The sequence below is a fragment of the Catharus ustulatus genome, chromosome 1, assembly GCF_009819885.2.
Source record: "Catharus ustulatus isolate bCatUst1 chromosome 1, bCatUst1.pri.v2, whole genome shotgun sequence".
NCBI lineage: Eukaryota > Metazoa > Chordata > Aves > Passeriformes > Turdidae > Catharus > Catharus ustulatus.
The window spans coordinates 1295206-1317002 of NC_046221.1; the positions used below are offsets into that span (position 1 = coordinate 1295206).

General features: G+C 46.9%; 1 protein-coding gene across 1 annotated transcript in view; it reads right to left on the reverse strand.

Moving 5' to 3' along the window:
* The window catches only part of PTH1R (parathyroid hormone 1 receptor), an 83251-nt gene that overhangs the window by 8182 nt on the left and 53272 nt on the right, over positions 1-21797 (reverse strand). Inside the window, exons 5-9 of the mRNA XM_033068506.1 lie at positions 14502-14596; positions 10722-10908; positions 7564-7717; positions 1985-2045; positions 79-145 (exon numbers count right to left, since the gene is read on the reverse strand). Coding sequence (XP_032924397.1) covers positions 79-145; positions 1985-2045; positions 7564-7717; positions 10722-10908; positions 14502-14596 — 564 coding nt within the window. The remainder of the gene's footprint in view (positions 1-78; positions 146-1984; positions 2046-7563; positions 7718-10721; positions 10909-14501; positions 14597-21797) is intronic.

Below are 21797 nucleotides of genomic sequence, written 5' to 3' on the forward strand. Positions count from 1 at the left end.
CAGGATTTTTGTTAGCAGGGTGATTAGAGTAGGAAATCCTGGATCAGCTCTCAGATCCCTCCCTCATCCCATACTCACCACTATAGCTGCCAGGATGGGCACCTGAATAATCCACTTCAAATTGCCAGCACTCAAGTCCCAACACCTGAGGGGAGATCAGAATCCTGTCAGGAAAGCACTGGAAGAGCAATCGACTCCAGAGCTTTACTGGAAAAATCCCCCTGGAAGGATGAGTCCCTGCAAAGCCTGGTGGAAGCCTGCTCTAACCCTGCCTGCACTCAGAGAGACTTTGGGATATCCCTTTTCCTGCTGAAAATGAGAATATTCCAATGTCTGGGATGGTTCTGCTCTCCAGAGGGGGAAGCTCTTTCCAGCTCTTCCCAGCTCATCCAGATTTGTCCCTTCTGGGCAGGAATGGATCCTTTCCCACTTCTTCACCTCCTCACCAGAGAAAATCCCTACATTAAAAATAATCCAGGTTTCATGAGCACAGGAGCGGCTGAACTGATGTGGGATCACAGAATCCTGGAATGGGATGGGTTGGAATGGACCTTAAAAAAAAAGCTGACCCAGTGTTAAATTGTTGGAATCCAGAACCTGGGGATTTTGAGTTTTCTGACACTGACTCCCAGGAGAACACTGCTTTTTTCTTGAGATTTTGGAGAAGGCTTCCAAATGTGAGTGATGGAGTTGGGATCACTGGTGTGTAGTTTGATTAGAAGCGTGTAATTTCACGTGGAAAAAGCTTTGAATTTGGCATTTTTAGAATGTAGTAATAGGTATGGGACCAGATGGATGTTCTTGGGCATTGTCTCTTCCTTCTTGCTCTTTCTTCTTCATGGTTTCAGGCTGCAGTTTTTAGTCAGTACTACACTACAAGTCACAAGTGTTTGGTTATTAGGTCAAAAGTATAAATAATTTAAGTGTCATTGAACTATATGAGTGTCATTGAACTATATAAGTGCTATTGAACTATTTAGCTTTAAAAACCCTGGGAACTAGCCAGATTTGGCTCCATTTTGCTCACTTTTGACTTTTGATACTAAAAGTATCACAAAACTCTCTGTACTTTATATAGAATTTAATAAACAACCAAGTCCGAACATGCAAAATTTTTCTGCTATGTGTTTTTAATCCTCACTCTAAAAAGAAAATAAAATCAAGCCACTAATTAGTAGTTAACCCATTGCATTAATGATGCTGCTGGAGTTCTCTCCAGCTCTGGAGACAGGGTTTTATCCCCCTTATCCACCTTTTATCCATCCTTATCCACCTGGCAGCTCAGTTTTCTCTTCCAGCTCCTCAGGGAGGGTGAGGCTCAGAGCCAGGGGTGCTCCCTGGAAACCTCTGGGAATTTGAGGCTGATTTGCCACCCCTCAGCAGCTCTGCTGATCCACCCATCCCAGCCTGGAGCTGGAATCCCCTCTGGAGAGCAGCAAACCATTGGGAATTCCTGGGGAACATCTGCTGGGAACGTGGTCAAGCTGGGAATTTTGGGGGCAAGACCAGCTTGGATGGGGCTTGGAGCAAACTGGGACAGTGAAAGGAGTCCCTGCCCATGGCAGCAGGGGGAAAGGGATGAGCTTTAAGGTCTCTTCCAACCCAAACCATCCTGGGATTGTAAAATCCACGGGGCAGTTGCAGCTCTCCCACCCCAGCACCGCCCAACTTCCCTGGCTGTGCTGCAGCTGCTGTGTCCCAAATTCATCCCCACCCATTCAGGATCTTTTCTGTCTTTTCCCTGCCCAGCTGTGACACAATCTCTTTATCCCCAGGGAGAATAACTGCAGGTATTCCCATTTACTGAATTCTGCAAGATGAAAGGAGGAATTCTCCTTCTCTTCATCCACCACCCTCCTCCGAAAGTTAGTGACGTCAGAGTAGAATTCCAGCTTTGCCTGCTTCTTTTTCCTTTTGAATTCACCCATAAACTCCATAAAACTTTGCACACAAAAGGGAGAGAAGGAAACCCAGTGGGACTTACTCTGTGTCGGCCAGAGTGGCTCTGACGCTGGCCCACACTGTGACAAACACAGCAGGGAGTCCTGCAAAAGAGCACAGGGGACACGGGGTCAGTGGGGACAAAATTCCAGGTGGGGTGGGTTAGGGGAAGGAGCAGTTTTTAATTGTTCAGGGATAAGTGAGACTTGGGAAGGTTGAGCTGTCACATCTGGGAATTAGACTGGTTCAGTTTGGGGTGCTCAGAACAAAAATCTGGAGGGGCTGGAGGGTGTTCAGGAGAAGGAGAAGCTCCAGGGAGAGCTCAGAGCCCCTGGAGGGATCCAGGAGAGCTGGAGAGGGACTGGGGACAAGGCATGGAGGGACAGGACACAGGGAATGGCTATGAGCTGAAAGAAGTGGATTTAGATTGGATATTGGGAAGGGATTCTTGGCTGGGATGGAATTCCCAGATTTTCTATGACTGCCCCTGGATCCCTGGCAGTGTCCCAGGCCAGGCTGGACACTTGGAGCAGCCTGGGGCAGTGGGAGGTGTCCCTGCCATGGCTGGGGTGGGATGGGATGATCCTCAGGACCCCTCCCAACCCAAACCATTCCATGATTCCACGATTCCAATGGTTTTATGCAGCACACCATCCCCAAGATATTTCCTCCCTCCCTTCTCATCAAGGAAAGGCAGAGCAGGAGTCAGGCTCAGTTTCTCCCAGAAAATCCCTGGATGGATTGGGAGCTCTATTAGATATGAGAGAGCTGCTGCACGAAGCCCAGAAATGCTAAAATTTTAGGATTATGCTTCCAGAATATCCAGCCAAAGGTTCATTCCCAAATGAACCATCCTGATTTCAGCACAGCTACCCTGGGCCATCATCTTTTCTCTATGAAACGTGGAAAAAAATTCCCCAATATCCAAATGCAACCTAGTATTTATTTTTTTTTTTAGGGTTCAGTTATTTGTACAACTGAGTCCCCTACTGGCTTCCCTTAAAAAGCAGGATCCAATCCACAGTAGCTTCCACAAATTCGGGAAGAATGACCCCTTTCAGGTGGAAAAAAAAAATTATTAAAAAATAAATAAAGGCGACATTTATCAGCGGGGACTGTGAAGAGGCTGTTCCCAGTCTAAGCTCACTGGGGCTCGGGGATAAGCCCAGGCTTAACTTTCAGCATGCACTTAAGTCTCATTAGGGTGCTTAAAGGTTTTCCTGACCACGGGGTGTGGAGCAGGGACGGCTGTGTCCCAAACCCAGGGACAACGGGGCCCTTATCCAGGCTGGGAGCTGGGAATGCCGAGGTAATATAAGAAAGCATAAATAATTAAACACAGAGCCTCACTCAGGCCCAATGCTCCTACAAAGCCACATTTATAAGGAATTCATCCCGCTCCACAATTCCCTGTGTTGCTGGCACTGGGGAGAAAATCCTTGACCTGTGGCACTGGGAACTTGGAGGGAGGGAAGGTGACAGGCACCAGCTCCTTGCTCCTCCTATCTATGGAAAGTAGGGCAGGCTCTGGAAAATCACCCAAGGTTTAAATAGATTGAATTTTTTGGTGCTCTTTCAGTTTATGTCCACAGGGGAACTGCCATGTTGAAAGGCTGTCCATGGAATATTGGATATTCCCACTACAGCCAAGCTCTAAGTCTGAAGGATTGATTTTTTTGGGAGATCTGGATATATTGGACAGGAATTTGTTCTTGTCTTGCCTGCCCTGAGTTCAGAAGAGACACAATTCCCATTTTTACTGATCCTGTGCCGACTTTGAGCTCCCAAGCAACAATAAAATACCCAGGGGAAAACAGCTATCCCTAAAAATCCCAACATGTGCATGGATGGAGGGATGGATGGATAAAAGGAGGGATGGATGGTGGATGGATACATGGATATGTGGATTAATGGATGGATGGATACACGGATGGAAGGACAGATGGGTGGATGATGGATGGATTAATGGATTTATGGATGGATGGATGGATGGATGGATTGAAGGATTAACGGATTAATGGATGGATGGCTACATGGGTGGATTAATGGATGGATGGATGGATGGATGGATGGATGGATGGATGGATGGATGGATGGATTAATGGATGGATGGATGGGTTAATGGACTAACGGATTAATGGATTAATGGATGGACGGATGATGGATTGATGGATGGATGGATGATAGATGCATGAATACATACGTGGATGGATGGATGGATGGATGGATGGATGGATGGATGAATGGATGGATGGATGGATTAATGGATGGATGGATGATGGATACATGGATGGATGGATACATGGATGGATGGATGGATTGATGGATGGATACACAGATTAACGGATGGATGGATGGATGGATGGATGGATGGATGGATGGATGTCCTCCCTGACTCCAGCCCAGCCCAGCCATGCCGTCAGTGACTTGTACAGAATCCACATTGTATGCGCTGTGCATTTCCAGCCACACACACAGTGTGTACAATGCAGGTGCTATAAAGTCAGGAATCTCTGGGAAAGATCTGCTGGCCACCCACCCCTCGAGGGCTTTTCCATGCCCGTGTCTCCCAGCAGCTTTCATGCATGTGGAGTGAGGGAGTGACTGCTGGAAGGGACTTTAGGAATAAAGACCTCGTGTAGGTCTGGGGTTTCTGGTCTCAATTCCCTGGGATTTAAAAGCCTCTCTGAGGAACAATGCCTGTGTTTTATGAGTCCCTCCGTGCCTCTTTTTCCTAATGTTCAATGAGAATAATAACTATGCTTTTAAGGCCTCTGGTCCTGCTTGGTATAAATTTTTTGGGGAAGGATTATTCCTGCTTGGGTGAACACACAGGGCTCATCATCATGGATTTTTGAAGCACCTCCCACCATCCTTTTTATCTTTTCCAGGTGTCCCTGCAATCCCTAATTTGCTGAAATCCAGGGCAGCCCAGCCGTGTGTGTGGGAATTAACGCGGTGTGAAGGAAAAATGCCAATGGAATCAGCTTGGGTTTCCTGGCTATTGGTCATGGCTCCTAAACTTCCTTCAAAAAACAGCTGCAGGGAGCTGGGAGTCTCCCAAGGGATTTATTGTGGCCCATAATGTCATTATTTATTTATTTTGGGTGGGTGCTGGCGTGGAACGAGTTCCTTTCCGTCAGCAGGGTCTCCCTTGGAAGAAGGGAATCGAGGACTTTGATGGAGCTTGTGCCAGTGAGGATGTGGATTGAAAATACTGGACAGAAATCCATGGACGTGACATCAAAGAATTGCTCTTTGTCCTGCTTTTCCCAGAAATGAGATGCTGTAGGGTGATTTTCTCCCTCTGTTTCCACCTTGAAGATTTCCAAGCAGGACAAATTCAACGCTGATTATTGCCAGAATCTTCCACTTTTGGGGGCAAATCTGTCTTTTCAGTGGAAGAATTATTTATCCCAGATCCCCTGTCACTCATTGCTGCGGTGTGGGCAGGATCCAGTGCCCGCTGCAGGGAACTGGAATTTTTCCACTGTCTCCAGTGGCTCCTGGATCGGTTTGCCCTTTGCAGTGCCCAAAAATTATCCAAACAATCCTCCCGAGCGGGTGCCTGCGCGGACATTGCCATCCCAATCCAAACAAAGCAATCCCAGCTGGGGGATCGTGTGTTCTCATTCCAGAGACGTTTCCACGGGGCAGCCTCAGGCTCCTGGAAGCCCAGGGATGCTGGCTGTTGTGACAGGTGTGACTCCAGCCCTGTGGTCGCTCTGATAAAATGATTATTCCCTGGCAGCAGATTATTCCCTTAACCAGAGCAATCCCTGCCTGTCCCAACGTTTTCATTTGGTTTTGCTCGTTAAACACATGGCGTTATTTTCCAGCTGCTTCCCTCTCCTCCTGAATTCCCTCTGGGGAATTGCTTCTTCAAGTCTGCTCTTTGCAGTTTGGTGTTATTTTTTGAGAGGGAATTTTTACAGAGCCTGGAGGTTTGGAGGAAGATGAGTTTATTTCTCTTTTCTAATTTAATTTAGCTGGGGTTTTGTTCATTTGCTTTAGCAAAGAGGTGCCATCCAGAGCCCTCTCTGTCCCTCAGCAGCTGAGATAAGAAATGCCAAGTCTCCAAAACAGAATCCCAGAATGATCTGGGTTATGAGGGACCTTAAATCCCATCTCATTCCACCCCTGCCATGGGCAGGAACAACTTCCACTCCCTCAGGTTGCTCCAAGCCCCATCAAATATCTCTTAAATTGTTGATTTCCCCAAAATTTTTCCAGCCTTCTGGGACCAGGCTTTTCCTGAGAGATGGATTCCCACTTTGGAATATTTCTGTTTTTACACTTCCCATCTTTATCATCTGTCAGCACCAGCAGTTTCTGACCTATGGAACAGGAGGTTTGGGAGCAGCTTCTCCTCCATATCCCATTTGGGAAGGAGAAAGACTGGAGAGAGCCCTGCCCTGGAGTATTGAATCCCAAAAATCTGCAATCCTTCACACACTCAACTCTGTGCTCCCTGCCTTGCTCCGAGCTCCGCCATTAGAGAGCCACCAACATTTTTCCATAAAAACCTCATTCCTCAATGGGGATGGGGCGGTGCACACCTGAACCTTGCCCTAAAATGCAGTCAGGATGTGGCCAGGTGGATTTGGGATGTGGAATTTGGGAGGTGGTGCTGGCCCAGGTGACCACAGCCCCCCTGGATGGGTTTTCCTGCTGTAATTCCCATTTAAACCCTTCCTTCCATCCTCGGGGATCATCGGAAACACTCCCTGCTCTCCTCCCAGCCTCCAGCCTCCGAGACAACTGTGGGCAGTTGTTTTATTGTCCCAGCACCTCGTAACTCCTGGGAAGCCAAAATTAAAGCCAGGAGCGAACAGAAATCCCATTCTGCTCCGAAATGTGCGTGCCCACAACGTCCTCTCCTAACGAGCCCCTTCCCCGCACCCACATCCCGCCCCTTTCTCATTACTCAGGGAAAAGATGCCCAAGTTGAAAGAGAAGGAAAATAAAAATGTCTTCCCCACAAATTGCAGGTTTCCAGTGGTGTTCCAAGGCTCAGGAGACCTCAGGGATTTGAACCAGCTGAGGTTTGAGGGAGGAAATCAGAGCTCGGGGCTCTCATTGGGAGCAGATGCTCAAAACCTCCCACAGATTCCTGCCCCTCCAGCTCAGCACTGCTTTCTCAGCAGGAGACCCTGGGAAGAGATGGGGATAAATCCCTGGGATTGGCTGTCTCATCCCGAATTTAGCCCTCACCTTTCCTGCCCTGGAAGGGTGGCCAAATGTGGGGGTGCAGAGGAATCACCAGAGGATCCCTGGATCCCTGGCAGTGTCCAAGGCCAGGCTGGACAGGGCTGGGAGCAGCCTGGGGAGGTGGGAGGTGTCCCTGATGGGCTTTAAGGTCCCTCCCAACCCATCCCTGGCTCTTTGTGCTGCTTCCTGAGCCTGGGCTGATCCTTCTGGAGAGCCTGGAAGAGCCCCAGTGTGAACCCCACAATTCCAGAATGATAAAGGCTTCCCAGGATGGAAAACCCGTCCTTGCAAGAGTCCCCTGATGCTCATCCTGCCTCCATCCCCTCTCCCATATTCCTGTAAATCCACAGTTTCAGGAACCACCTCCAAGAGGCTTTTCCAGGGCAGCCCTGAGGAGCAGCCACGACTTACCCCAGCCAAATAATGTGAATCCCCAAAGATATTTCTTCTCTGAGAAAAATGCCATGAAGATGAGGCTGTGGAGATAGAGCCCTTCCACCAGGATCCAGTAGTAATTGGTCGCCAGGAAGTAGAGGAAGAAGGTGACAGCTACTTTACAGCCCACCTGCAGCCACCACAGAAGGACAGAGAAGGGACACGGGGTGAAATTCTTGTGCTGCACAAACACACCGAGGGGGGATGGCAAACAAGGTGGAGAAAGGAAAAGAATGAAATGAGAAAATTCTCTTTTTATGAGGGGGAAAATCTGTGGAAGAACAGGGAAAAAACTCCTGAGCCAAAGATGATTTTTTCTGCAGCAGGTGAGTTGGGAAGTAGGAAAAAAGAGGTGATGGCCTGATCCTGCTCTGCCCCAGCCTGGTGATGAGGGGCTCACACTTCCTAGAGCAGCTGGGTTTTATCTTTCCCTGTGTTCCATCCTTCCCTGTGTTCCATCTTTCCCTGAGTCCCATCTTTCCCTCTGTTCATCCTTCCCTGTGTTCCATCTTTTCCTGTGTTCCATCTTTTCTCTCTCTTCCATCTTTCCTTCTGTTCAATCTTTCCCTCTGTTCCATCTTTCTTTGTGTTCCATCTTTCTCTCTGTTCCATCTTTCCCTGTGTTCCATCTTTCCCTCTGTTCCATTTTTTTCTCTTTTCATCTTTCCCTGTGTTCCATCTTTTCCCTCTATTCATCTTTCCCTGTGTTCCATCTTTCCCTCTTTTCCATCTTTCCCCCTTTTCCATCTTTTCCCTGTCTTCCATCTTTCCCTCTTTTCCATCTTTCCCTCTGTTCCATCTTTCCCTGTGTTTCATCTTTCCCTCTGTTCCATCTTTTCCCTCTATTCCATCTTTCCCTCTTTCCCATCTTTCCCTCTGAGCTTTTGCTCCATGCTGAGCTGAAATCCTTTAATTTTTGGGGAGCAAAACCCCGACTGTGAGCCAGCCCTGCCTTGGGACAGAGTGGGACAAAGCCACCCTTCTTCCCAATTCCTCAGCTCCAGCACAGAAAGGCTGTAAAATGTTGGTGCCACTTTGGCATTAATCAGTACAAAGCCAGCTCTTGTCAGTGTGGATATCCTTGGAGTCTGGGACGTTGGATTTCCCAGGAATTCTGTGGATTCCACATCCCTTGGCCATCTTTGTGCTGTCCCTTCCTTTGAGAGGAATACAAAGACTGACAGAAATGCCAATAATAATACCTTGGAAATAAAAAGAGATTTTTTTTTATCCTGGCACAGCTCTTTTGCTAATTTTTTGTCCATCAATATACCCATTTATACATATATTTGCGTATTGATAAGACATGCACACATTACACTCATTTTCTTGCATAGACAGAGGGAATTAAAATAGATTAATTAAAAATCCCCCTAAATTAATTATTTTTTTAAATATTTGTAAAAAGATCCCCATCTAGGTTTGATAATATTTTCTATATTCATTTTTTATATTTATTGCCTCCTGCAGGGAATGTGAGGCAGTAATTGCAAATTTCCCACTTCATTTGGAAACAAAAGAAATCCATTAATTGTAGCCTTCATCACTTGTTTGCCTCGCAATTCCAAAGAGTGGGAAATGCCATTAAAAGCTAATATCCAAAGAATGTCATAGATTATCCTAATTATTCCTTATAATGAGCCCGGCACGAGGGGAAACACCAAACAATGCAGCGAAACATTTTGTGTTCTTCCTAAAAAAAAATGAGAGTTTTGGAAAGTGTTGAGTGAGCCTCTGCAAATTAATTCCACGGATCTCCGGGATGGGAAAGGAACACAATGACAAAGTTCCAGTTGGGACGCTCGGACGCACAGTGGGACATTCCCAAACCCTCTGATTTTTCACAGGGTGTTGCTGGTTGTAGCACAAGTTGGGAAAGACTTGAGAAGCCAAGGAAATCCACAGGCAGGAATTTTATCCCAGAATCCTTGAGGTTGGAAAGACCTCCAAGAGCATCAAATCCAAGCTGTGCCTGATCCCCAACAGAGCCCCAAGTGCCACATTCAGGAATTCCTGGGATACCTCCAGGGATGGGCACTCCAAACCTCCCTGGGCACTTCCAATCCCTGAGCACCCTTTCCATGAGGAAATTCCTGCTGGTGTCCACCCTGCCCAGCCTGAGGCTGTTCCCTCTCCTCCTGTCCCTGTTCCTGGAGCAGAGCCCGACCCCCCTGGCTGTCCCCTCCTGAGTTTTGGGAAGGGAGGAGGTGCCATATCCAGGATCCCATGGGAAATCCATGACGGGACCAATGACAGGGAGAGCAGAGAGCTCCAGGATGTGGGAAATGTGAGGATGACCTTAATCCCCCCCAGCATGTGGACAACACAGGTATTGCCATCAGAGATTTCTGCACAGTGAAATCCCCATGGAATTGTGGAGAAGAGCCCAACTGACCTGGCTTCCATTTTTATTTTGGGATGTTGACTCGTCTGGACTGTGTTGACTCAACCAACCATAGATGGAACCTGAGGTTCAGGTTGGACACCAGCAGGAATTTCTCCATGGAAAGGGTGGTCAGGGATTGGAAGTGCCCAGGGAGGTTTGGAGTGCCCATCCCTGGAGATGTCCAAGGAATTCCTGGACGTGGCACTCAGGGCTCTGGGCTGGGGACAAGGCTGGGACTGGGTCCCCACCAGCCATTCCAAGGTTGGATGATCTCGGAATTCTTTTGCAACCTCAATGATTCTGTCCAAGGTCCCTCTCATGGACACCACATCCTTTCTGCAGATGAGCCCCACCCTTTCCTATGACACCACACCCTCCCCCCGTTTTCCCTTCAAAATCTCTTTTTTTCCATATGGGAGGGAGAAAAGTGGTGAATTCCCCATCCATGGAAGTGTTGTGAGCCTAGCTGGATGTACCTTGTGCTGGGATGGCCAGGAATGTTTCCACAGCCAGAAATTCCAAGGGAATGTAGATGGGAATCAAACCACCAACCTTGACTACCATGGGAGCAGCTTTTCCTTAGCCCAGGAACTGGGAATCCCACTGAACCAAAGGACTGAGAATGGGGAAGGATGGGAAGAAGCTGTGAAAGACGAGTAGGGTGCAAAACTCCCCAAAAGAGCGCAAGTGTTGAACAGAGAGGACAAAGGCACGAGTGCTGGAGGAGCAGCGCTCTGGGGACACTCACAAACTGCGACTTGTCGGCTGGAGGTGCCTCCGTGATGGATTTCAGGTCCTCCTCGGAGATGCGCTCCATCTCCTCCAGGGCGGACCCCGAGTACAGGACCGCGTCCTTCACGAAGATGCTGACGGCCCTCAGCATGAAGGACACGAACAGGTGCATGTGGATGTAGTTCCTAGTGCAGTGCAAACGTCTGGAAGAGCAGAGAGAGGGTTGGGAAGTTCAGTTCGGCTGTTGGATGGAGCCAGGGCCAGTTCTGGCTGCTCCCACTGTGTCCCCATGGGGAGCAGAGCGGGGTCACCACTCCCTGCTCTCCCATGGGGCTGGGAAATGGATTAACGCCTTCTCCAGGGGATTCAGGGAATCATGGAATGGTTTGGGATGGATGGGACTTCAAGCCCATCCAATCCCACCCCCTGCCATGGTAGGGACACCTCCCACTCTCCCAGGCTGCTCCAAGCCCTGTCCAACCTGGCCTTTAACAATTCCAGGGATGCAGGGGCAGCCACAGCTGCTCTGGGCACCCTACAGGGCCTGCTCACCCTCCCAGCCAGGAATTCCTGCCTAAAATCTGCTCTCACCCTGCCCTCTGGCAGTGGGAATCCATTCCTGCTCTCCTATCCGCACTCGCCCTTGGATTCCAGAACTTGGGGCCAATGGAAACCTCCCAGAGCTTTCTGTAAACCATTAATTTTTTTTTGCCCAGCTCAGTTTAGGAGCAGTAACTCCAGTGTGCTGGGCCGTTCTCCCTGTTTTCCTGCTGTAAATGTTTTCCTTTGGAGCACCCCAGCAATGGCAGCAGTGACCCCACAGATCCCGGCTGTAAAGCGCTTTAAGGTCCTTTTTGGAGGAAAAGCTTTTTTGGGGATGGTGAGAGGTGAATGGGTCAGAACCAGGAGGAAGAGGTGTATTTTAGAATCAGGAATCAGGATTTTGGGAAGAAATTTGGGGTCCCCTCTGTGCTCTGGAGCTCTGGTGCCATGCCTGGATTTATGAACGGATTTATGATGTCCCTTTAAATCCCAATAATCTGCACCAATTAAAGGCTGTGTTTTTATCCCTTTTGCAGGGTGTTATGATAACAGCACCAGTTGTTCTCTGCGCTTTTCTAATCCAAATTACACCAAGTGGAACTGATGAGGTTTAAATGAGGATTGGCTTTGTTCCCTGCATTGGAAAGGGAGTCAGTGAATCTCTGCATTATTGAGGATGAAATCTGGCTTGATCCCTGCTGCTGCTCTGATCCTCGGGATAAAGATGCTCCAGCACAGTTCCCCAGGTGGTCTGGGCTGGCAATGAAGTGCTCTGAGTGGGATAAAGATATGGATAAAGAAAAACCAGGAATTCTCTTGCACAGGTGGAATATTTTAACAACCTTGCCAGTGTCCAGGGGGAAATGGAGGAAAGAGGTTGGGAGAACAAGAGTGGGGTGTAAGGTGGGGTCTGCAGTCCCCTCTGGATTGGGTCTGTCATGGATTTGGGATTTGCTGTCCAGTCAAACCCCCCTGGTCTTTTACTGTCTGAGCTCTGAGCACTTTCAGAGCCCAGAGCCACACATTTCATTCCCAGAGCTCCATGTCCAGGGCTTGGCTCAAGCTTCCCAAATCCCTCTGCATGGCCCCCACCAGCTCTTGTCCAAATCCTGCTGGTTTTTTAGGAGAAGACACCAGCGGACATCGAGGGGAAGCAAATCTGGGGCTCAGGGTTTGGGGTCACCCTGATCTATCAGCTCAGAGCAGAACATTCCCAAAGGACAAATCCCTGGATGTGGGGGACACCTTTCATCCCTCCCATCCCATGCTGTCTGTGCCAGCAAGAATCCCAGAATCCCAGAATGGTTTGGGCTGGAAGGGACCTCAAACATCATCCCATTCCAGCCCTGACACCTTCCACTATCCCGGGTTGCTCCAAGCCCTTTCCAATGTGGCCTTGGACACTTCCAGGGATGGAAGGAGAAACAATGGATTGATGAATAGATAATGGGAGTCCAAAGTGTTATTTAGGGGTAAAAAATCCTTGGCAGGGATGGTGGGAAGGGAAGGGGACACAATGGAGTCAGGAGGGTCATTTTTGGATCCCTGGGAGGAGCAGCAGTGTAGGGAACCAGCCTGGGAGTTTTCCATCCCTGCCAGCTGGTTTACCCTTCATCAACATTTGGATTTAGAGTGGAATTTTCCTCAGGAAATCTTATTTCCCTGCGAATCAGCCATCTAAAGCTAAGCCAGTCACTTGCAGGGACAATAGGGACAGAAAATCCTGGACAGTTTTCCAAGGGATTCCTTGGGAAAGCAAGGCAGAAGCAAAAGCACTGACTCTCCCCAGTACATAATCTTATATAGGGTTTTTCTAGCAAGCTAACTTCTAAATTCAAAACACTTTCTCTTAACCGATGAAAATTCTAATTTCTTAGCACGCTAGGATCCGTATAAATCATGTATAGCATCTATCTTGTTCTATCTGAAACATGTCTGCAATATTCTCACTGTTCTATTTTGTCTAAGTAGTGTCTAAGAAAGAGCCCCTGGAGCCTCTACTGAAAATATCAGTGTGTTTGTTCACCGTCACTAGAACCTGTTCTTCTACTCTGGCATCTTGAAGCTTTCACTTACTAAAACACTGCAGCTCTCACTGAAACTTATTTACTGGCTTACTGATCCTAAAACTCAAACTTACATCTAAACTTATACTCAAACTTATTCTTTTACTTTAACTCCCATTCTATGAGTGGGTGGCTTGACATATTTTCTTGGGTTACAATACAGGGTGATAAAAGGTATCTGCTCTATCACCATCTGTTGAGGGTGGGGCAGTGATCCTGATCTCTGTGGGAAATAATCTGCTAATGGGCCATCCATTGAAACCAGGCAGGGCAGTGTTCTTTATCTTTTCACAGCCCATCCTTCCTCCAGCCAGTCATTTTCTGCTCATGGCCATTGAGTCCCACTGTGGCACTGATAAAATTACTGCATCCCATTGGGAGTTGCTCCAGCCAGGGGGAAGAGCCCAACATTTCTTACCAAGATAAAAACAGAGGCTTTGGGACACTAAGGGAGCCCCTTTCTCCACTGGACTCCAGAGGAAAACCGGATTTCTCCACATCCCCACTGGAGCTCCGGAGGGAATCTGCACCTTGTACAGGAGCACTGCTCCAACTGAGCCACATCTGTCACTGCAGGAGGATGCAGCCACCATGGGATGGGACTGCTGCCAACACCCTGCCTGACGGGTGTCAGGTTGTACTCTGACTGTGTCAGGGCTTGGGGTTTGTTCTTTGTAGTGCTGTATTTCTATTTTAATTTCCCTAGTAAAGAACTGTTATTCCTAATTCCCATATCTTTGTCTGAGAGCCCCTTGATTTCAAAATGATAATAATTTGGAGGGAGGGGGTTTACATTCTCCATTTCAAAGAGAGGCTCCTGACTTTCTTAGCAGACACCTCTCCTCCAAACTAGGACACGTTTTGATCCATCCAAGGGTTTTAATTCAATTCCTGCACTCTGGAGGATTCAGGCAGGCCCTTGGCTCGCTGACTCCAACAGGAGACACCCAGGAATTCCCATTTTTTACAAAGAGTTCCTGGGAAACTCCACCCAAGGGAAGTGGAAGGAGCTCCAACATCCCACCCACCATCCCCCAGGAGGTTTGCCCTGAGATGCCCTAACACAGCCCAAATCACAGATGCCACCAAGCCCTGGTGGCTTCCTGAACTGCGCCACCCCGATTTTATCCTTCTGGAAAAACCCGAGGCTTTTCCGGTGTCGCTTAGGTAAAAACAGAGCCGCCTACCTGAAGTATCCCAGGATAAGGACAGCAACTGTGAGGGATCCCAGGGAGATGGAGTATCCAACAGTATAAATCAAATAGAGGCGATCAAAGACCTCCTGCAGCAGAAACGATGGAGAAAACAGCGTCACGTTGGGAACGCTCCTGCGCCACACAGCCCTGCAGAGCCCACATCCTGGGGAATCCCGACCTTTCTGGCAGCTGGGGAAGGGGGGATTGTGTCCCCTGGGGTGGGGAGGTGGGATTGTCCCAAGGGATTCATGATGGGGTGGGGTTTACCCCATATCTGGGAGTTTCGCGGCATTTTCATCCCATAGTGCTTCACAAATTCATGGCGCAATTCAGGGATCATTTGGGAATTTTTGCAGGACAAAATTCCTGCTGAGCTGGGAATTTTGCAGGGGATTAATGATGGAGTGGGGTTCACCCCATGCCTGGGAATTTTGCAGCATTTTCATTCCAAAGGAGCCCAAAGCGCTTTACAAACCCCATGGCCAGTTCAGGGATCATTTGGGAATTTTTGCTTGGAGAAAATGCCTGCTGATCTGGGAATTATGCAGGGGATTAATGATGGAGTGGGGTTAATCCCATGCCTGGGAATTTTGCAGCATTTTCATCCCAAAGGAGCCCAAAGCGCTTTACAGACCCCATGCCCAATTCAGGGGTCACTTGGGAATTTTTACCTGCACAAAATGCCTGCTGATCTGGGAATTATGCAGGGGATTAATGATGGAGTGGGGTTAATCCCATGCCTGGGAATTTTGCAGGATTTTCATCCCAAAAGAGCCCAAAGTGCTTTACAAACTCATGGGCCACTCTGGGATCACTTGGGAATTTTTGCCTGGAGAAAATGCCTGCTGAGCTGAGAATTTTGCAGGATATTGATGATGGAGTGGGGTTCACCCCATACCTGGGAATTTTGCAGCATTTTCATCCCAAAGGAGCCCAAAGCACTTTACAGACGCCATGCCCAATTCAGGGATCACTTGGGAATTTTTGCAGGACAAAATGCCTGCTGAGCTGGGAATTTTGCTGGAATTGCACAATTTAGCTGTGGCTGGATGAGTGATGTCCAGCCTGGGGGAGTGCAACCCACACCAGAAAACACGGGAAGGAAATACTTTGGCTATGGGATATGAGGAAAAAAAAATCACCTGCGTTTATTTTTCCCTTTTTAAAATCCCAAGCAGCCTCTGCCTGTGGTTATCCAACCCAGACACAACCTGAGCTTGCCAAAATCCCGTTGGAAAAGGCCCTGGAACAGGAGAGTTCCTAATAATGAATCCTTTAGGAAGTTTTAGGTTGCTATTTTCTAAATCTGGCCTTGAAACCCTGAGGTTCCCATTAAATATTGGGATATTTTCCTTGATCCTGCTGGGACTTGCAGCTGAACTCAGGGATTCCTGGAAAGGGTTAAAATGCCTGGCCCCATCCCAGCCTGCCCTGCCTTTCCCAGCCCGATTTTACCAATAAATCCCAAAAAAAACCCAACCAATTCAGCATCTCTCTGCTCACTCCCTCCTTCCCCTCGCCCTGCAATCACGTCAGGAATGCTGGGCTCTGAATGACAGCTCTGATTGGGATTTGAGGCTTGGAACGCCGGCCTGGAATGCCAAACCTCAGCCCTATTACATCAGAATCCGCAGATTTGGGAATGTTTCTCTGCGGTCTGCGCTGGAGGAGCGAAGCCCTTGCCAATATTAATTTACTGAGTGTGTCTGTGCGTATTTATGGGATATTTTTATAGATTTTTATAGATCTGTCTGTGCAGGCAGCAGGGCCTGCAAAGCCAAGAAGAGGAGATTTCAAAGCTTTCAGGGAAAAATATCCTGGCGTGATTTTCCTGCTGCCAAGCTGGAGTCCTCTTAGAGCTGGAAAACGTTTGCCTCCACAGTAAAAAAAAACAAAATAAAATATAATAATAATAATTTTAAAAAAAAAATCTCACTTCAAGGTTGGAATTCTCAGTAATCCAATGGTTGTGAGGCCTTAACAAAACATCCCTGAGCCCCATTCAGAAGTGTCACTGGGAAGATCCACGTTCCTAGGGGTGGGAATGGCCTTGGGAAAAGTCAGGATTGGCAGGAGGTTTTGGGAGGTTGAGGGTTCTGGAGTCCTCCTTGGAAAAGGAGATTTCCCAAATCCCACCTGGAAAACCCTTGGGAAATCTGATTTCTTGGATGGGGTACTCAGATCTTTGGGGAGAGCTTTTGGAGCAAAAAATTTGGGTTCTCCACTTCCACTTCTCCCTCACTCGGAGCTCAGGACTGGAGTTTTTCCACCCTGGATTTACCCACGAGGGAAAAAAAAAAATAAATTGGAGATTCCAAACAAATTCCAGGTCTCCCAAGGAAAGTCCTGGCTCCATGAAAACCACAATGAACAAGCAGGAAAGATCCTCCAGGTAGGAAAATATGGAATGATCTGCATTGAATTGCAAACATTGAATGGCTGCAAGGACGATCTCCATGGTCTGAGGAGCATCCTTAGGGAGATGAGGTGGATGGGAAGTTAAATAACTCCCAGAAAACCACAAATTCCCACCTGAAGTCTCCTGGAAATCTCCTGAGTACAGACTGACCATCCCTGGCCATCCACTGCTGGAAGAGCCCAAACCTGCCCTTGCTGTGAGATCCTGGTTTATAAAATGTGCTGACTAAACCAATGTAATTTCATTTAATTATCATTTAATCAAAGTGTTCGGGGCTTTGAGCAGCCTGGGCTGCTGGGGGTGAACTGGTTGCACTTTAAGGTCTCTCCCAATCAATCCAGAATTCCACAATTCCATGGATTTGATTCCTGCAGGAACCCTCCACTCTTTCAGCTGTTGCCATGGGTGCAAAGGAAAAGGAAAACCAGACAGAGCAGGGATTTTCAACTGGGAGGGATCCCGTGTTTTTTGAGGAATGGGAAAGCTGTGAAGGGTGGGATCAGCACAGGGGGCTGGAAGCATAAATAAGGATTTTCCAGATGGAATTTCTGCAAAGTTTCTCTGAGTTGCTGATTCAGGTGTCATTAAGGACACGTTTGGAATCGGGGGTTTGATGCTTTGAGTGATGAAAAAAGCCAGAAAATCTCTGTCCTTGTTTTCCTTGTCTTTTTTTTTAGTTTTTTTTTTTTTTTTTAACAGGAAAATGGGACTTGGAAAAAAGCTAAATGGGATATTCACAAAATGGGATATGCACTAAAGGCACAGAATAGGCACTGATTTCCAAAGGGAAAGCTTGGGGTGTTGATGGTGCTGTTCCTGTAGGACTCTGTTCCCTCCATCCATGAACATTCCAGGCTCTTAAATCCTCCCAGTCTGGAGGGTGGCTGGGATCAGCTCTCAAAGACCCCCAGTTTAGCCTCAGACACCCCAATTTAGACATGCATGTCCATAAAAATCATCTTTAAGCTCCTTTCCAACCCAAACCATTCCAGGATTCTCGGATTCTATTTCCAGACCAAATCCACAGGCGTGGAATGAGGACAGCACCTCGAGGTTAATTGAAATTATGAACAAAACACCCCTCATATAATTTTTTTTAATTCCCCCATGGACTTTAAAACCCCTGCCCGTGTCCTGCTGCAAAAGCCTGGCACTTTGCTGGCATTCCTTGGTGGAATTTGGGGACAGAACAATCCAAAGCTGCTCCTGTGCCATCACTGTGAGGCTCCACAGAGGGGTTTGCTGCTCCCAGGACCCCACCCTGGAACAATGGGATTGAGATGGAGCAGCCCTGCCCTTTGTGTTTGGGAGGGGATGGATCCTCCCAGCCCCTCCAGATTCCCAGGAAGCTGAAAAAGCCTCCAGGAGGAGATGAAGGCAGGACTGAGGTTGGATTTTAGGATGGCCCATCCTGCTGGCGGCTCCCAACCTCCCAAGCTGCTGGCTCTGACTCCCCTTCCCTGGGATTTTGGGGATTTGGAGATCCCATTCGCCCTTCAGATCATCCTTGGGATTTAAAACCACCAAAGTTTGGCATCCCTGTTCTTTTGGGGGAGATGGGGATGAGGGAAATTCCTGGGTTTTGACCCAAACGTGCCACTGCTGCTGCCAGGGCTGGAAAAAGTGACTGGAAAAATGATCCTGCTGCAGTTGGGTGTATGGAAGGGAAGGGATCCACAGCCAGGGGTTCCATGGAATTTGGGGAGGAATTGGCTAAAAAGCTACCTGAGGCTCCTCACTTGTCATTGGTGCTGCATTTTTCCCAAAGATTGAGGAGCTCCAGGAATACAGGTCACCCTCACTCCTGGATTTAAGGGAATTTAGGCAATAAAGGAGAAGGGCCAGGCCAGAGGTCCTTTAAACTCTGCTCCTTCATGGAAGGAAGGGGGGCTTAGAGAAGAACAAATCCACAATAAATACCATTTGGAGCAAATCCAGAGGAGCCCCCAGAGCTGGAGCCAGGCTGGGAGAGCTGGGAATGTTCATCTGGAGAGGAGAAGCTCCAGGGAGAGCTCAGAGCCCCTGGAGGGATCCAGGAGAGCTGGAGAGGGACTGGGGACAAGGGATGGAGGGACAGGACACAGGGAATGGCTTTGAGCTGGAAGAAGTGGATTTAGATGGGATTTTGGGATGGAATTCCTGGCTGGGCTGGAATTCCCAGATTTGCTGTGGCTGCCCCTGGATCCCTGGAATGTCCAAGGCCAGACTGGACACTTGGATCACCCTGGGGCAGTGGGAGGTGTCCAAGCCCACCCAGAGCCACCCCTGCCATGGCAGGGACACCTGTCCCCATCCCAGCTCCAGGGTTGTCCGTTCCCACCCTGCAGTGGGAATTGTGCAGTGGGAATCCAGCCCAGCTCAGTGGCTCAGGGGCAGTTATGAGCTGTTAATTCTGCAGCCTCTGATGGCTTTAACGCCCTTTGCTCTCTGCACAGAGCGGTTTCCGAGCTGCTCTCCATGAAATAATCCCCATTTATTCCAGCCAGGACACCAGCTTGCTCTGGGGCCCTCTGTTTGCTGCTTTGGCCAACCTTAAAATTATCCCAGCGTGGCTAAAATGGGAGAACTCCCCACCTAAACAAACATCCCTGCCTGGAGATGTGTGGTGTTTATTTAGGTGTGGATATCTCCAGCTATCTATAGGTTCAGGCCTATTTCCAGAGATAGCCAGCAATTCCAGATATTTATAGCCACAGACAGTTGGGTTGGGTTTTTTTTTTTTTTAAGGTTTTTTTTTTCCTAATATCCCAGTTTCTTAAAATTGCCTCTGGTTGCATCTGCTGGGAGTGCTGGCAGAGCCTTGGGTGGATGCAGCTGTTGGTGGTGACGCAAAGATGCTGCTCCCCAGGGAGGGAAATGAGAATAGAAAACCATCCCTCGCTCCAGACAACGGCTCCTCGTGGCCAAATCCCCCGTGCTGACATCCCTGCACATTTCTGCTCCATGGAAATGAGATATCAAAGGGAGGTTTATTAATCCCACATTGAAGTGTGACAAGAGGCCTCTGTGCTCTCTGGGAGTAACAGCAGCACGCTGAGGGAAAAATGCATTTTTAACTCCCCTCTTTTATTTCCAGAGTGGTTTTCACCCCCTGAGGCCCCAGGGACCTGCAGTGGGTGCACAGAGAGTGCTTCATTTGTCACCAGAACTCAGCCACCTCTGATAAAATCAGGGAGCTCCAGACCAGGCATGGAATGGCTGAGGGCATGGTAGGACTGAGGGAAGTACAAAGATAATAATAATAAAAATAAAATAAAATATAGTAAAATAAAATAAAATAAAATAAAATAAAATAAAATAAAATAAAGTAAAATAAAATAAAATAAAATAAAATAAAATAAAATAAAATAAAATAAAGTAAAATAAAATAAAAATATAAAATAAAATTAATAAAATAAAATAAAGTAAAATAAAATAAAGTAAAATGAAATGAAGTGAAATAAAATAAAATAAAGTAAAATAAAAATATAAAATAAAATTAATAAAATGAAATTAAGGAAATTAATAAAATGAAATTAATAAAGTAAAATAAAATAAAAATATAAAATAAAATTAATAAAATTAATAAAATAAAATAAAATAAAATAAAGTAAAATGAAATGAAATGAAAGGAAATAAAAGAAAAGAAAATTAAAATTAAGTAAAATAAAAAATATAAAATAAAATTAGGAGAATAAAATAAAATGAAATAAAGTAAAAGAAAAGAAATTAAAATAAAATAAAATAAAGTAAAATTAAATACAAAATAATAAAAAATAAAATAAAATAATAAAACAAAATAAAATAAAAATAAAATAAAAATAAAATAAAATAACTGCTGCTACTACTACTACTACTACTACTACTACTACTAAATAGATGTTGTTGAAAATCTACTCGACCAAAAAAAAAGAATTAGAGGAAGGTTTATTAATCCCAGGGCTGCAGAGCCACATTTAAGTGTGACAAGAGGCTTTCCAGTGCGCTCTGTGAAAAAATCCACTTTTCTCCTCCTTCTTTTATTTCCAGAGTGATTTTCATGCCCTGAGGCCCAAGGGACCTGCACTGGATGCATTTTATTTGTCACAAAAATTCAGCCACCCCTGTGACCAAACCAGGGAACTCTGTGACAGAACTGCTGAGGTGAGGAAGAGACCTCTTGCAAATACAATTTATAATGATAATAATACTAAAAATGGATAAATAGATGCCATTAAATTAATTTGTTGATCAAGATACGATTTCAAAGCTGGCAGAAACATTCATTTTTTAGTGTTCTTTGCCATGAGTAAACACCACTTAAGTAGCCTGGTCATTTAATCTGAACAGGCTTAATTTGTCTTACTATTAAATACTATTTAATTTGTCTTAACATTACATATTATTCCATTCCCCTTTGTAGCCACGACAGAAAATTCCTGGCAGAAGATGCCTCAGCTTTGGATAATGAGGATTTTGGGATGGGTTATTAAAACAGCTCATTAAGGGAGAGCTCATTAAGAACAGTGATTTTCCAAGAGGCTGAGAATAAAAACGAGGTGACACCTCCTGTAAAAGAACAGAGTCCCCTGTGCTGTGACCACTCAGGGGACACAAAGTCAGGCCCATCAAACCCACCACGGGAGATTTTGCTTTTTAAATCACCCTGGAGGTGGAAAGTCTCCTTGGTGGAAAACAAAAATTGGGCAACTCTGCTCTTCTTTGTGCCCTTCCTTTACCAGCTCCCCTGACAGGTCCTGCCTGTTGAAATGAAAAGGAAAGGATGTTTTTTCCCTGGGGGAAATCTTGGGAATCACCCGAACAATTCACACCCCAGGGTGGGGCTGAGGGCAGTGGGACAGAGGAGACTTTGGAGAGTCAGAAATTTGTGCATTGGCCAAGGAGCTCGA